The 13,586-nt window shown below is 35.1% G+C and overlaps 1 protein-coding gene across 3 annotated transcripts in view; it reads left to right on the forward strand.

The window, feature by feature from the left end:
- NLGN4X (neuroligin 4 X-linked) overlaps nucleotides 1-10,635 on the forward strand; it is a 160,580-nt gene extending 149,945 nt beyond the window's left edge. For all 3 annotated transcript variants that reach the window (XM_071430585.1, XM_071430584.1, XM_071430586.1), the window contains one exon: nucleotides 6,918-10,635. In XM_071430585.1, the coding sequence (XP_071286686.1) occupies nucleotides 6,918-7,767 (850 nt within the window). In that variant the 3' untranslated portion in view covers nucleotides 7,768-10,635. The remainder of the gene's footprint in view (nucleotides 1-6,917) is intronic.
- Nucleotides 10,636-13,586: the final 2,951 nt, after the last annotated feature.

Here is a 13,586-nt window from a genome sequence, read left to right on the forward strand (position 1 = left end):
TCAAATGCTTCAGGTCAGTGCACAAAGAAAAAAAAATCTTTTGTTGTACTGCATATCAGACAAACAGATACAAAAGCATGCAGAAACCCTGGAGTTCAGCAACAAAAATGAATGAACTGTGTAATATTTAGATGTATTTGGCAGCAAGAAGTTTCAGTATTGGGATGGGCAAAGTTTGTGATGAAATCTTGGTTTATGGACAGACAATGCTGCATGATGGCTGTACCACATGTGCAGAGATGATGATACCATCAGTTTGTCTTTATTTTGGTAGATGAAGTGCTATGTATACATAGAGGACTTCAGATCCTTACAAATATACTCATTGGAATAATAATGGAGATAAAAGACCTCCATGGTCTCACTATTGTTTACAATTACTTTATTACTATTCCCTGTATATTAAGAAGTTGTATTTAAGCAGTTTTTGAGGCTGACAGGAGCTTCTCACAGTCCCAGCTGCCACCATTACTCACAATTTCAAACCCTTTCCAGCTGTTGCTGCTTGAAAACTAATTTCAGCAGGCTATACCCAGTTCTCTGGTTATAAAGCCATCGTCATACTATACCTAAAGGCAAAAACAGGTGCTTTGGGAGAGCCATTAGTAATTTCTGAAACTTCCCCATTGCTGATGAGATAGGAATGGTGTATATATCCTGTTACAGGCTCACTCCCTTACAGGCAGTCTGAAAGATGTATCATTAGAAATGGCCTCTAGCTGTAACATCTCAGTTTTCAAAGGAAAGGAAAAGAGCAGCACAATGCATATTACCTTGATGGGGTCTTTTCTTCGTTTGGGTGAACAATGATTAATCGTTCTGCATTGTACGGGAGAATACTTGGAGGCAGATAATATTTTAAAATTACATTTATTCTGCACCTCTGGTTCCTCAAACAGAAAGGCAAAGGTTGCAGCATCTCAAGCCTATAGGAATGGGATCTCTGGGGTAACTGTTCTCCACTCTGCTCATTCACTTGCAATCTGGAATCTCTGTACCCACTCAGATCCTTCAACTCTCAAGTTCAGAACGGCATTGCTGGGGGCTCTGCTTTGGTTTTTTCCCCACCCTATTTTTAATTGATAATTTCCCATCCTTATTATGATAGTACTTGTCTTGCTTTGCATTTGTACCCATGGCAACGCATAAAATTCTTTTAGTGGAAAGATTTTATTATTTTGCAATTCCCTGTAGGTAAGCTTTGAACATTAGAACTGCAGATATATTTATTTATTTTTAATGTGTTTGAGACTTTTCCAATCTCTATGACTCTCCCACAGAGGCTGCATTCAGGTACTTATTGTAAAATTATGGCTCAGGTGGTGCATCATTCAGATGGACTTTTAATGACAGGCCATCCATTGCTGAAAAGCACACACTGTTTAATGAGCCTACTGCCAAGGCTGGGTTTGCAGGGCAGGTCAATCTTGTAAAATCAGTAGATGAAAGACACAGCACAGGGCACAGTACTTTTATTGTTTTTAACTTGTAAGTTGGTTACTGAAGCTAGCAAACAGGAGGTGACAATTAAAGTGTTTAATGGCAAATAGTTTGTGCTTCAAATGATGCCTGGAAGCTGCATTTTGCTAATCCTTCACCTATGACTTTTTTTTTAATGAGGGTGATTATTATTTAGAGTTTTTCATTTGGCCTTTTCAAAACTGTTTCCAACATGCCCTAGAAATAGGAAAACAATTTATTGCAGAGTAAGTTTGAGATATTACATTTGGGATACAAAAATGACAAGAAAATACAGCTTTGAATTCCTCAATGCACAGAAATATATGTGAGAGCTTCATTATGACGTGCACTTGGTGCTTCAGTCTGCTGCCAGTAGTGCCATCCTAACTGTAATGGTAATTTTATAGGCCAAGTTCTGTTTGTTAGGACCATGTTACCTCCTTTGCAGACACATCAGCAGGGAAGAATGAACAATATGAGGGGTTGTGGGCCAGTCCCTCATAGATACTCTGCCAGCTATGCTCTTGTGAGGGATTTGAAGTTTCTCACAGTAGATACAAAGCCATACGCTTATCAGAGACATCTATTGGGTTTCTAAAAATTGCCCTGGTTTTCAGGAATTACAGTACTCTGCTTTTTATCCTGTTCATCCAACTCTACCTGTGTTGATATTGGGAAAGATAAAGGTCTAGAGGACAGATCCTTGTTTTCTTTGCATTTCAGGTAAATACTCCAGAATTATTTAGGTGCCATTGAATCTGAAGCACAAACCTGAGTTTTTTAGAATGTCTGTATTTTGTATGCAGTTTGGTTCTCTAATAGAAGACCTGATTAAACTTGCAGTTATTAAAGTGTAGTTTCAAACCAATTCTCAGGCAACTCTTTTATGAGGCTGTTGCATTTCTTTTTGATGTTTTCATCTGAAGAAATAACTATCTCCAATGGCAAATCTGTGTTAGTCAAACAAAACAGTGTAGTTGTGGTTTGTGCTCCTTAGCTCTTATAAGGAGTCCTTAGCTGTTAGTCCTTAGCTGACAGGGAGCATGGCAACAGTGGGAACTGGTGATAATTGAGGAGAGGAGGTAAGGGAAAACATGCCTGTCAAACAGTCTTTCAAGAAGGAATGTCTGTGGCATTATTAGTATTGTGACAGCATGAAAAGAATCAACAGAAGAATGAAGAAAAGCCAGTTTTTCTCTCCCTTCCATTTTTTTTTAATCATACAGAGAAAAGAGTACTACTGAAAGAAATAAAATATCGAGGGCCTTTCAGAGTGTTGGAGACAAAGATTATATAACTGTGAAGACATTTTGTTCTCCAGTGAAGACAGAGAAGAACAAAAAATTTAAAACATTTCAAATACATCAGTGGAATTTGGGAGATGAGAAAACTTCTTAATTCACTATCCTTCCCATGAAAATATAATCAGATATGAAATACCCAATTCCTTCATTTACTCTCCAGGTCAGCTACTAATCTACCTTGTGAACAGGAGTGTGTGTTGCTCCTCAGTCAACATCCATTGCAGGCATATTTACTTTATATCACCTGAGAAAAAAATTGATGTTTTGATTTTACATCTCATGCTTATGAGGTTTGAACTGAATGACAATATAAAAAAACATCTTAAGTTGTGCAAAATTAGTGCAGACTGAAAATGGGAGGAAAAAGGTGGCAGGTGAAATGGGATTATTCTGTGCATTAACAAAAGTATACCTTAGGGAAGATATGGTCTTCTGTCATATGGAAAAAAATTCAGGCATTTCATGATAGAGACATTTTTTGGTGGCTGCTTGAATTCTAAAGGTGATAAAAATAAGTAATGAGATAGCAAAATAAATAACAATAATCATCAATCTTGTTATAGTAGTCGGATGAAGAAAAGAAAAAGCTTCCCTACCAGCTGACAAATGGGGAAGCAAGAAATCTCCTCCCTATGAGAGCCAATGGAAAGTTCAGAACTGGAAATATATTGTTCAGATTATACTGTTATCATGTTGATTGCATGTTATCATCATGATTGCAGTGAATTTTTAAAGAAAGGTTTCCTGGCAAGTCTTTGTTATGAAATTAAACACTTGAGACTCAAGAACATCTAGAAACACAAAGGAATTGTGAGAGTCCTAAAAGGCAAGGGAAAATTTGAAATTAAATTAACAGATCAAAAATTTTGTTGAACAGATGATTTGATAGGAGAAATTATTTCCTGTACATCTATGTTTTATGCCTACCAATAAAACAGGAGAATGGTTTATAGTAGGATAAGCTGCCCAACTACCCCAGGAAAAAACTTAACAATTTGTAAGTTTTAACTTCATGAATTTTCTGCAGTGTACATAGCAGGAGGCCAAGGGAAGTAAAAATACTCTTGTTTACTCTACTGAATATTTTTGGCAAATGATCATTAGTCTATAAAAAGCAAGATCCAAGGCCATTATTAGATCCTTTATTTAGGACTGGACTTATTCCTGTTTCTTGTAAAAAAAAACCCATATAATTTATAGATTTACCTTCCAAATTCAGAGAGACTATTCAAACAATTTTATTAATTTTTTAAGTGATCAGTCCTAGAGTTGATTTCAATCACAGAGCTCTGATATCCTCAGCAAATAAATTACTTGTCTGTAGGGATGGTTGATTTTTTTATGTTTCTTGTTTCAATGGACAACTTCATGCCCACACAGAGCTATGTAAACAAATATTCAAATACAAGCCCAGACTCATGTAATGTTATTTTCTCTCTTGTGTTTGGAGGAGGCGGCAGCATAATTGGCTGCTCCCAATAAATATAGTTAAAAATGACAGATGGATGTAGAAGATGGCAGGGAGGAAAAAGGAGGCTGATATTTACTGGTTTTGCAGGCTTTTTGTAGGGAAAGGGAATCACAGGATACAAAATGGATGGAAGGGACCACAGTGAGAATGCTAATTTTAAAAAATGTTATTTACTAAAATAATCATCAGCTATGAGGATAATAATAATAATTTTTATAAGACCACTAAAAATTTTAAAAGTGCATGTCCAGCTTGGCTGCTTTTTGAAGTGAGTTCTCAGCTTCTTCACCTGCTATTCTGTGTATCAACTGCAACCTGTTTACAAGAGCTAACTTGAGGAATCAGTTCTCTCTAGAACCATTCCCAGAGTCTTTTGTGATGTGAATCAGAACAGAAAGGGGGATGACACAAGATTGTGTGCCAGAACTCTTGCAGTATTTTGAGTTTCTGAGAAAAAAATGTTTTGCATTTAGATTACCTCGTTGATTATTAATTTGCCTTAGAAGTTATATTTTGAACCCCAAAGTTTTTTCAAAGTAGATATATTGAATTGGGCCAATATCTTTGTGTTTAGATTTTCCAGATCTTTCAGTCTGTTCTTTAATAACAAAATAAATAGCCTTATTTCCTTCTTCAGTGCATGTTAGAATCCCTCAAAGCAGCAGCATATATCTGTTTCTGTTCTGCTTGGAAGGGAATATTACTTCTTTAGTTTGAACTGGGATGAACAATTACCAATAAATTGTCTTTTTTTTCTGAACTAACACAATTTGGCTAACTGTTGAAAGAGAGAAGCAGGGGGGGAGGGAGCAAAAGGGAAGGAAGTGGTTGAAGGAAGTGGCGGAAATGGCGGAAGTGGTGGAAGTGGTTAAAGGAGGGAAGGAAGGAAGGAAGGAAGGAAGGAAGGAAGGAAGGAAGGAAGGAAGGAAGGAAGGAAGGAAGGAAGGAAGGAAAAGAAAGAAAGAGAAAGAAAGAAAGAAAGAAAGAAAGAAAGAAAGAAAGAAAGAAAGAAAGAAAGAAAGAAAGAAAGAAAGAAAGAAAGAAAGAAAGAAAGAAAGAGTAACATTTCAGAACCCCTAGTTTGTATTTTTTAAATGTTATTGAAATGGGAAGGATGAGATATATTTCAATATTAAAAAAAAGTCAGCACACTAAACCACCCCAAAAAAACCCAAACACTAAAATCACAAGCATAAGTAAGCCAAAATACCAAAATATATAGAAAAATAATTCTTCTTTTCTCTCAAAAAAAAGTAAGATACTTTCTTTCAAGTAAAAAAAGAATGCAGGAATCATAAGATTATTAAAGTCAAATTACTTGTCTCATTTAAGAACTAAGAAATAGCTCTTTATGTACTGCAAAGGAATGCTAAAGTAGGCTCTTAGATTCACAGGCTTTTGAAAATGGAGAAAGAAGAAACATGCTTTAAAATCTGTAAGGATATGGTTTGGTATTCCCAGAATATACATAACTGTATATTGGAAGAAAAGGAAAATATTAGAATTGTTTTCACAGGAAATAAGCCAATTTATATAAATTAATAACAAGGAAAATGGAAAGTTCTGAGTAATGCACAGGAAATAAATAATGTACTCTCAGTATAATACATCACAAAGGCACAGAAAGCAATCATTGCTAGAAAAGATGATTCAAATTAATGTGCAACGTACTATTAAACTTAGTATTGTAAAAGTAATTTTAACTTTCTGTATTTTTTCATGCTATTTATTTAAATATAAAATAATAAAGATATGCATGCATTAACCACATCTAAACCCTCTTGTGGCATTGGTTTGTCTTTATTCTGCACCTGTAAGAAAAAAAATGGTTTACCAATTTTGAAATTATCTCTGACTTGTGTACTGTTCTTTTCTTACTACTGCTGAAGTACTTTAAAACTGGTTGATCTTAGCTAAAATATTTCTCATCTTAGTTAAGGCCCATTGTCCTTTCGCTACCAACAGTCATTTGCTAGTGGAAATGATGGAAAGATTTGTGACACAAAGGTAGTTCAAAGGTGTTTTTTCACCCATGTAGCTATATAAATGCAGGAGGACTAATAGCTCAGTAAAAGAAAACAGGCAGAATGGTTCCCAGGTACATGTATTAGCCCTGCTACGTCAGGTTTTGAAGAGGTTTTTCTCCTTTGTAATATATGCAGTGAGTAAAATTCTGTGTGTTCAGAAGGACTTCCAATATTGCCATGGGGCTTAGATGCCCATATTTACTACTTACAGCAGTGGAAGAAGTGGTACCTGAAATGAAAAAGTTAGTGTCAAATCTGGAGAAGGGTTGAACCTACACATTTACTATGGAAAGAGGTAGTTGGTACTTCTCTAAGATGGTATGTCTCTAAGACACATCCTTGGAGAATGGTATTGAATCACTTCAGATGACCTTTTGCTGACTGAAACACTATGATTTCTACATTTTCATGTCAAAAAAATATTGTAGTATCTGAGATGTTCTGTGCAGTAAGTAATTTTCTTTTGATTATTTATTAACAGCTGTTCCTCAGTTAGGGACGGTTTTTATCTTCTGCTTTTAGGTTACTGTAAATATTAGATAAATTATTAACTGTAAGATTGAGAGGGTTTCTTGTTTGTTTGCTTTTTTCTTGTTGTAGGTTTTTTGTGGGAAGGTTAATGACTGTAATATTGTCTGTTTTAATTTTTTTTAGAGATCCAAACCAGCCTGTTCCACAGGACACAAAGTTCATCCACACAAAACCCAACCGCTTTGAAGAAGTGGCCTGGTCCAAATACAATCCTAAAGACCAACTTTATTTACACATTGGCCTGAAACCCCGAGTTCGTGATCACTATCGAGCAACCAAAGTTGCTTTCTGGTTGGAGCTGGTACCACACCTTCACAACCTGAATGAAATATTTCAGTATGTTTCCACCACAACTAAAGTCCCCCCTCCTGACATGACCTCATTTCCGTATGTGACCCGGCGTTCTCCTGGGAAATTATGGCCAGCCACCAAACGCCCAGCAATGACACCTGCCAACAATCCCAAACATTCAAAAGACACCCATAAAACAGCTCCAGAGGATACCACAGTTCTGATAGAAAACAAGAGGGATTACTCCACAGAGCTGAGTGTCACCATTGCTGTGGGGGCTTCCTTGCTGTTCCTCAATATTTTAGCTTTTGCTGCATTATATTACAAGAAGGACAAGCGGCGTCATGAGACTCACAGGCGCCCCAGCCCCCAGAGGAACACCACCAACGACATAGCACACATACAAAATGAGGAGATCATGTCCTTGCAGATGAAGCAGCTAGAACATGACCACGAGTGTGAATCGCTGCAGGCCCACGACACACTGAGACTCACCTGTCCGCCCGACTACACGCTCACTTTGAGAAGGTCCCCAGATGACATCCCGCTAATGACACCCAACACCATAACCATGATTCCAAATACATTAACAGGAATGCAGCCTTTGCATACTTTCAACACTTTCAGTGGAGGACAAAACAGTACAAATTTGCCCCATGGACATTCGACCACTAGGGTATAGCTCAGCCCTTCCCCATCTACCCTCACAAGCCACTTGGAAGAAAGAAAAAAGAAAAATAAAAAAGAAAAAAAAGAAGAGGAAAAAGTTATATACCATCCATTGAACACCTTGTCAAAATCTAAAGTAAAAATAAGTAAAAGAGAAGGACAGTCATTATTTTCTTACTGATCCTTCCCACAGAAACTCACTGATGTTAAAGATCAACTACAAACCCTGTGAAATGTGAAAAGTGTACATTGCTGTTACAATACTGCTTTAAGATCTCAGCCACTTTGATTGAAAGTTGAGGCCAGAAGAAGTAATTTAAAATGGTGTTGTAAGTGTAACAAGCAAAGCAGAGTCTTCTGGAAGACAGAGCCAGTGACTGTACAGGTGTTTTGTTTTGGTTTTTTAAAATAAATAAAATTATAAAAAAGATTCTTTATGTGCCATACCATGGCCGTTGATAAAACAAAGACATCACCATGGGCTTTTACCCAGCATATGAAGCTGTAATTCAGATGGGGAAAATAGAATTTTATTATGAAAAACAAAAATGAAAAAAAAAAAAAAAGAGGAGGACTGACTATGCAGTAAAATACGTATAGTTCTGTGCAAAGAGATGACTTGCCAGCCTGAACTATATTTAAAGAAACTTTGTAAAAATGTACATAGCTGTGAGTTTAAAAACAAACAAAAAAGAAGCAGCTTTTATTGATGTTTTCAGTTTGAAAAGAGCTTTTAGAAAGATTGTGCATTCGATTGTGACCTATGTGTATATACATTAGTCATATGACCTCTGTTTCCTCCAAGACCAAAGGAGGAATTTCTTCTTAATTACTAGTGGTTAACAAAAACCATGAGTTTTTTCTAACATGTTTCATTTATATGAGACCATGGTGTCATGCAGAGGATACAGTTGTCTGTGTGACCTGCGTATTTTCTCTTACAGGTTGCACTAGTGCATGTTAAAGTATTCATAGGAGATTGTTGTTCTTTTCTGAAACATTTTTTCTATAATTTAATTTTGTGTTAGCCTTTGTTAAATTCCAACACAGCAATGGAAAACAAAGAGAAAAAATGCAAAAGAAAAGAATTAAAGAATTACTATTTTAAGCTTATTGAACTGAACCAAGAAACATCCAATAATATATATTTGGAGTCCAGTTTGTAGTTCTTGGTTATTGTGATACATTAGGAAGAGTTTTGTGCCCTGACAAAAGCAATGAAAGCCTGTGTTTTGGTCAGCCTTCAAGGAAAACTAGCTCTAAACTCACCAGCAGTTGCAGTAGAATCTCAGCTGAGAAAGCACCTCCTCAGCATTGATAAACAAAATAAAACTACAGTTTGAAAGTTGGGAAATGCAGGGTTGGTTGGCTGGCTGTTGTTCAAACTGTTCAGAGCGATGAGTGTGTAAAGAACTTATCAGCCCAGTATCTTGTTTTGCGCTTGAGAGTGTACCTGTCAGAAAATTCTTATTTGCTGATTCATTGCACTCAGTCCCACAGTCAGTGAGCGTTATGGAGAGAGAAGCAGAGAAATCCTCAGCTGTTCTGCATTTGAATAAAACTGAAAATCCCAGAGAGCATCACTCTCAGGAAAGTCAAAATTATTAGCTGGTTGTTCCCTTCTGCCTTTCCTTCACTAGAAAAAACAGGGGCCAAGCAGAGCTATCAAAGTAACTTTGCAGTTTGATTCAAACAACTGATTTGAATGTGAAAACCCAGATGATAGTTTTTGCAGATGAAGATTGCTTTATATTTTGTCTTTGAAAGTTACTCCAACATTGAGAAATAGTAACCAAAGATCTTTGAACAAATTGGTCTGCACTTGGATGTGACTATCCCAGATGTATTTTCTATTTTAATTCACAAGTAAACTGCATCAATATCATATGTCCCATAATGATTAACACAAGATGCCTTGTACCTCTTCTTGTTTTCTACACTTTTTTTTCCAAATAAAATAACTTGAAATAGTCACCCCTAAAAATAAAAGTGAGACAAGGTGATTCACTGAGGTCTATTCATCTGCACAACTCTTTGTTGTAGCAGGCAGTAAAGAAAATTCTGAAGGAAAGAAATAAAATGTTAATGACATGATAAAAATGCAACATGTGGCTGATATAATCCTTTATCTGCAGTAAATGTGCTATAAATCTGACCTGGGAGCTCAGGTTGGAATGTGATGAAGCAGCAACCCCAAAGTACAACTAGTAGGAAATGGAAATTTTTTTTTCTTTCACTGATCCATCACATAATATATTAATGCTGACTCTATACCAGGCCATTTCCACCAGCTATGTAATGCCTCAGCTGAGATGCAGCAGTTTATAACTCTTAAAAAAAGGTATAAAAAAAAAAGTAAAAAAAAAAAGTAAAAAAAAAAAAGGTAATGATGCTTGGCATCATAATCAGTTGGGTATGTTTGTAATGTGAATTAAAGTATTTGTTTAGTACTTCCAATTGTCTTCTGCTAGCAATATGTACAGTACTGTGTCAGGCTTGTGACATTTGGGTAAAAAAAGTTCCTGTAAGTGAATGATTTTAGCTTTTAAAAGTAATTACAATCAAGTTGATTTAATAATTTGATACATCTGGACTGATGTATGATTTATAGAGGGAACAGATTTATAGGGTCTTCATAGAATTCTATAATAATGATATCAAAATATACTTTGAAACTGTAAAAGAAAAACAAAAGTACTTTCCCAGGCTTATATTCTTGTCCTTAAGAGGCACACAGGGTTCAATGGTTTCTTCTGTTATTGTTTTGCAATTTTTTGGTTTTTTTTGCCTTAAGTAATGATAGAAGATATATATGGCTGGACACATATGTATAAACTTTTCAGCAGCATTTTTAATAATAAAATATCACGGTATTTTCTAATGCTTTGTGCAAATAACTACGTGTTCATCCTTTTGTGTAGAAAGTCTTTCAGAGGTGTGTTTTCTGCCCCATCTCCATTTCATTATCTACTGTAAACAATGCCTTGATACTCAGTATAAAAATATTAAAGTAACAGAGGTTGCACTTTTAAGTTAGCATTGAGTTTTCATGGCTTTTGTAGTTCTATAAGCCTGCCAGTAAAAGGAAAGCAATTCAGACAATGAAGATTTAAAAAATTAAGCTCCAAATATTTATTACCTGTGTACACTGCTATTCCCATTGAAGCAATGGTTTAATTGTTTTGTTAGTATTTTCTGAGGCAATGAAAGAAAAGCTTGGGTAAGCAGTTTCCCATATTAGTGTATAGCTTAGCAGCTGAAAAATGCAAAAAACATCTTCCAAGTTAGGGATCAAATAATGCAGATAAATCTAATATGTCAAGCTGCACAAGTCAATCTACTTCATTTTTATATTTTAAATTTAGGTACAAAATGAGTTTTGCTAGAAAAAAAATATGTAAAACTAGCAACATATGTTACACATATGCATTTCAGGTATTTACATATATTTCAAGGATGTTAATATCATTCTTCCTTCAAAGGCTGAGAAAGTAAATAATTTGTTCTTTTATGATATCAGATTCTGTTTATCAACCAGATTTCCTTTCACTGGAAAGGTATGTAAACACTTTAGTAATTTGAACTGGGTATTGTTTTCTTTCTGTAACTATTCTGCTGAATAGAGGTACTAACAATAATATTTGATGAATTTTGAGCATATTAGTGAAAAGTATTTGCAAAAATCAAAGTCTTAATTATTCATATCAAAATTTTGATAAGAAAAATCAAGCTTCTGAGATAGAAACATGCACCTACTGACCTAATCAAGCAGCTTGAATTTTGAATATTGAACTTGTATAAAAAGCTTTTGCAAATAAACTGCAGATTTGGAGTTTTTCAGCAAATATGTTTAATTACAGGTACACTTCCAATTTCCACATCTTGCTCTGAGATAATTCATACACACAAAGAGGGGTTACAATTGTGTTATTTCTGTGAATTGTTCCCCTGAAATTTCTGGGTGAACTCAATAAATTTGCTTATTTTCAGCTAATCAGTTTCACATTTTAAAAAGAGAACATCTTCAGAACTTTGTTCATGCTAACTTAATATTGTGTTATTTTATTCCTTTATTGCCTGAAATATAAATATGAAGATTAGTATGTTCCTATTTTGGCTTTGCTAAGAGTATTACAATTTAATGGTATTTAATATCACATAAAAATCATATGAAATAATACCATGACAATTACGTGCTTGTCTCAGATTTGTGATTTTACATTTGTATTATTTAGTTATTGTCAACTGTTTCTCATATTTTCATCTACAGTTGTTTGGAATCACAAACCTCATCAGCTTGAATGTCTCCAGAGGCCATTAGCAGCTGGAGAAAACTGGGGTTTTTATCCCACTAGAAATTATGATATTGTAAATTTAATATCATAATATTTTAAATGCTTCTCAACCCATCAAATTAGCCTGAAAAGTAAGATATTAAATTAAATTAAATTAAAAATAAAGAAGGGTTTCGGAAATGTCTAAACATCATTTTTGAGCTGTAGCATAATAAATATTTTACTTCTGGATGAAGATTTGATTCAAGCCATTTTGTTTGGTGTATAACAGTGGGTACTAAGCTCCTCACTGTGTCTTCTAAAAGTTATGTTTTAAGGAAATTATGCTTTCTTAGTCTTTTGTAGCCTACCCAAATGATTTCATCCAATTTTTAATGATGTAATGAAATTCAGATCACTCAGGGATGATTTAGACACAATCCAATCACAAAGTCCAAACCAGAGAAGGAGTTTTGTCATAAACCAAGTAAACTGCAGCTTTCCTAAGACATGCTAGTAATTAAAGACAATATGCAGTAATATCCCAACAATTCAAATGTAAAATAAACACCTAATAAATAAGGTACATTCCATTGTTATCAGGGGAAAGTTTGCAAATTTTTGCAATATCTCCATTTTCCTAACGTCATTTTCCACCCCTTCTCTACATAAAATAACAAAACCTTTTCAGACAGTACTGTTTGTAATATTTACATACATAAATGAGGAATGAAATAGATGACCTCTTTGTTTTCTCTTCTAAATAAGTGCTGAAAGCATAAAATGTTCTTCCTCTAGTGCCTTTTATCAGGGCTTCTACGTTATCTGGCTGATTCAAAGTGGTCCCATTTCAAGGGCTCCAAGTTTAAATAGAAGGGAAAATCTAGACAAAGGACTGACATATATTGGCTTTGACTTAGACTACACAGCACAGTTTATTTCTCTCCAAGAGCCAAAGATGTGGCACAAAAACAGAAGAGAGCTTTATCTATGTTTTATTTTTAAAATAATGCATTTATAGAGACCATTTTTTTTTTCAAGATTTTGGTGTCTGATAACTTGCTTTTTTGCTGTACCTGACTCAAAGCCCTCACTCATTTCATGTCCTGTCATATCTTTTATCTCTTTTTACATCAGATACTTTCCGAGAGATGCAGTTATGTTTTCATGTGTGGTTTTTTTCTGTCACAACTTTAGGTTTGTTTTCAGACTTGTTCCATTCTGTGCTGTATGACTGTGAGAGAGCATTTTCATCTGGCATTTTCCTTGCTGCTTTTAGTGTTTAAGAAGTTCTGTTGAAGGGGTATTTACATGACAATATTCCTCATCCTTGAAATGCATCGATCTCTGTGACTGCATTTTGCGCCAGCCTAACAGCTTTGCTTTGACACAGTGTATGTCTTAGTGGGAAGTGCCAGCTTGCAGCCAGCTCTCCTGTTACCCTGCAGCTTTTATTATTGTTATTATTCACTGTTGGCATTTGTTTCTTTTCTACCTTGATCTTTAATCAAAGGTAAATTAAGTTAGTATGCCATTCTATTCCACAGCAAGATTTCTC

This window comes from Agelaius tricolor, unplaced genomic scaffold (assembly GCF_023055355.1).
Source record: "Agelaius tricolor isolate 1412-34295 unplaced genomic scaffold, bAgeTri1.0.p SCAF_7, whole genome shotgun sequence".
Classification (NCBI taxonomy): Eukaryota; Metazoa; Chordata; class Aves; order Passeriformes; family Icteridae; genus Agelaius; species Agelaius tricolor.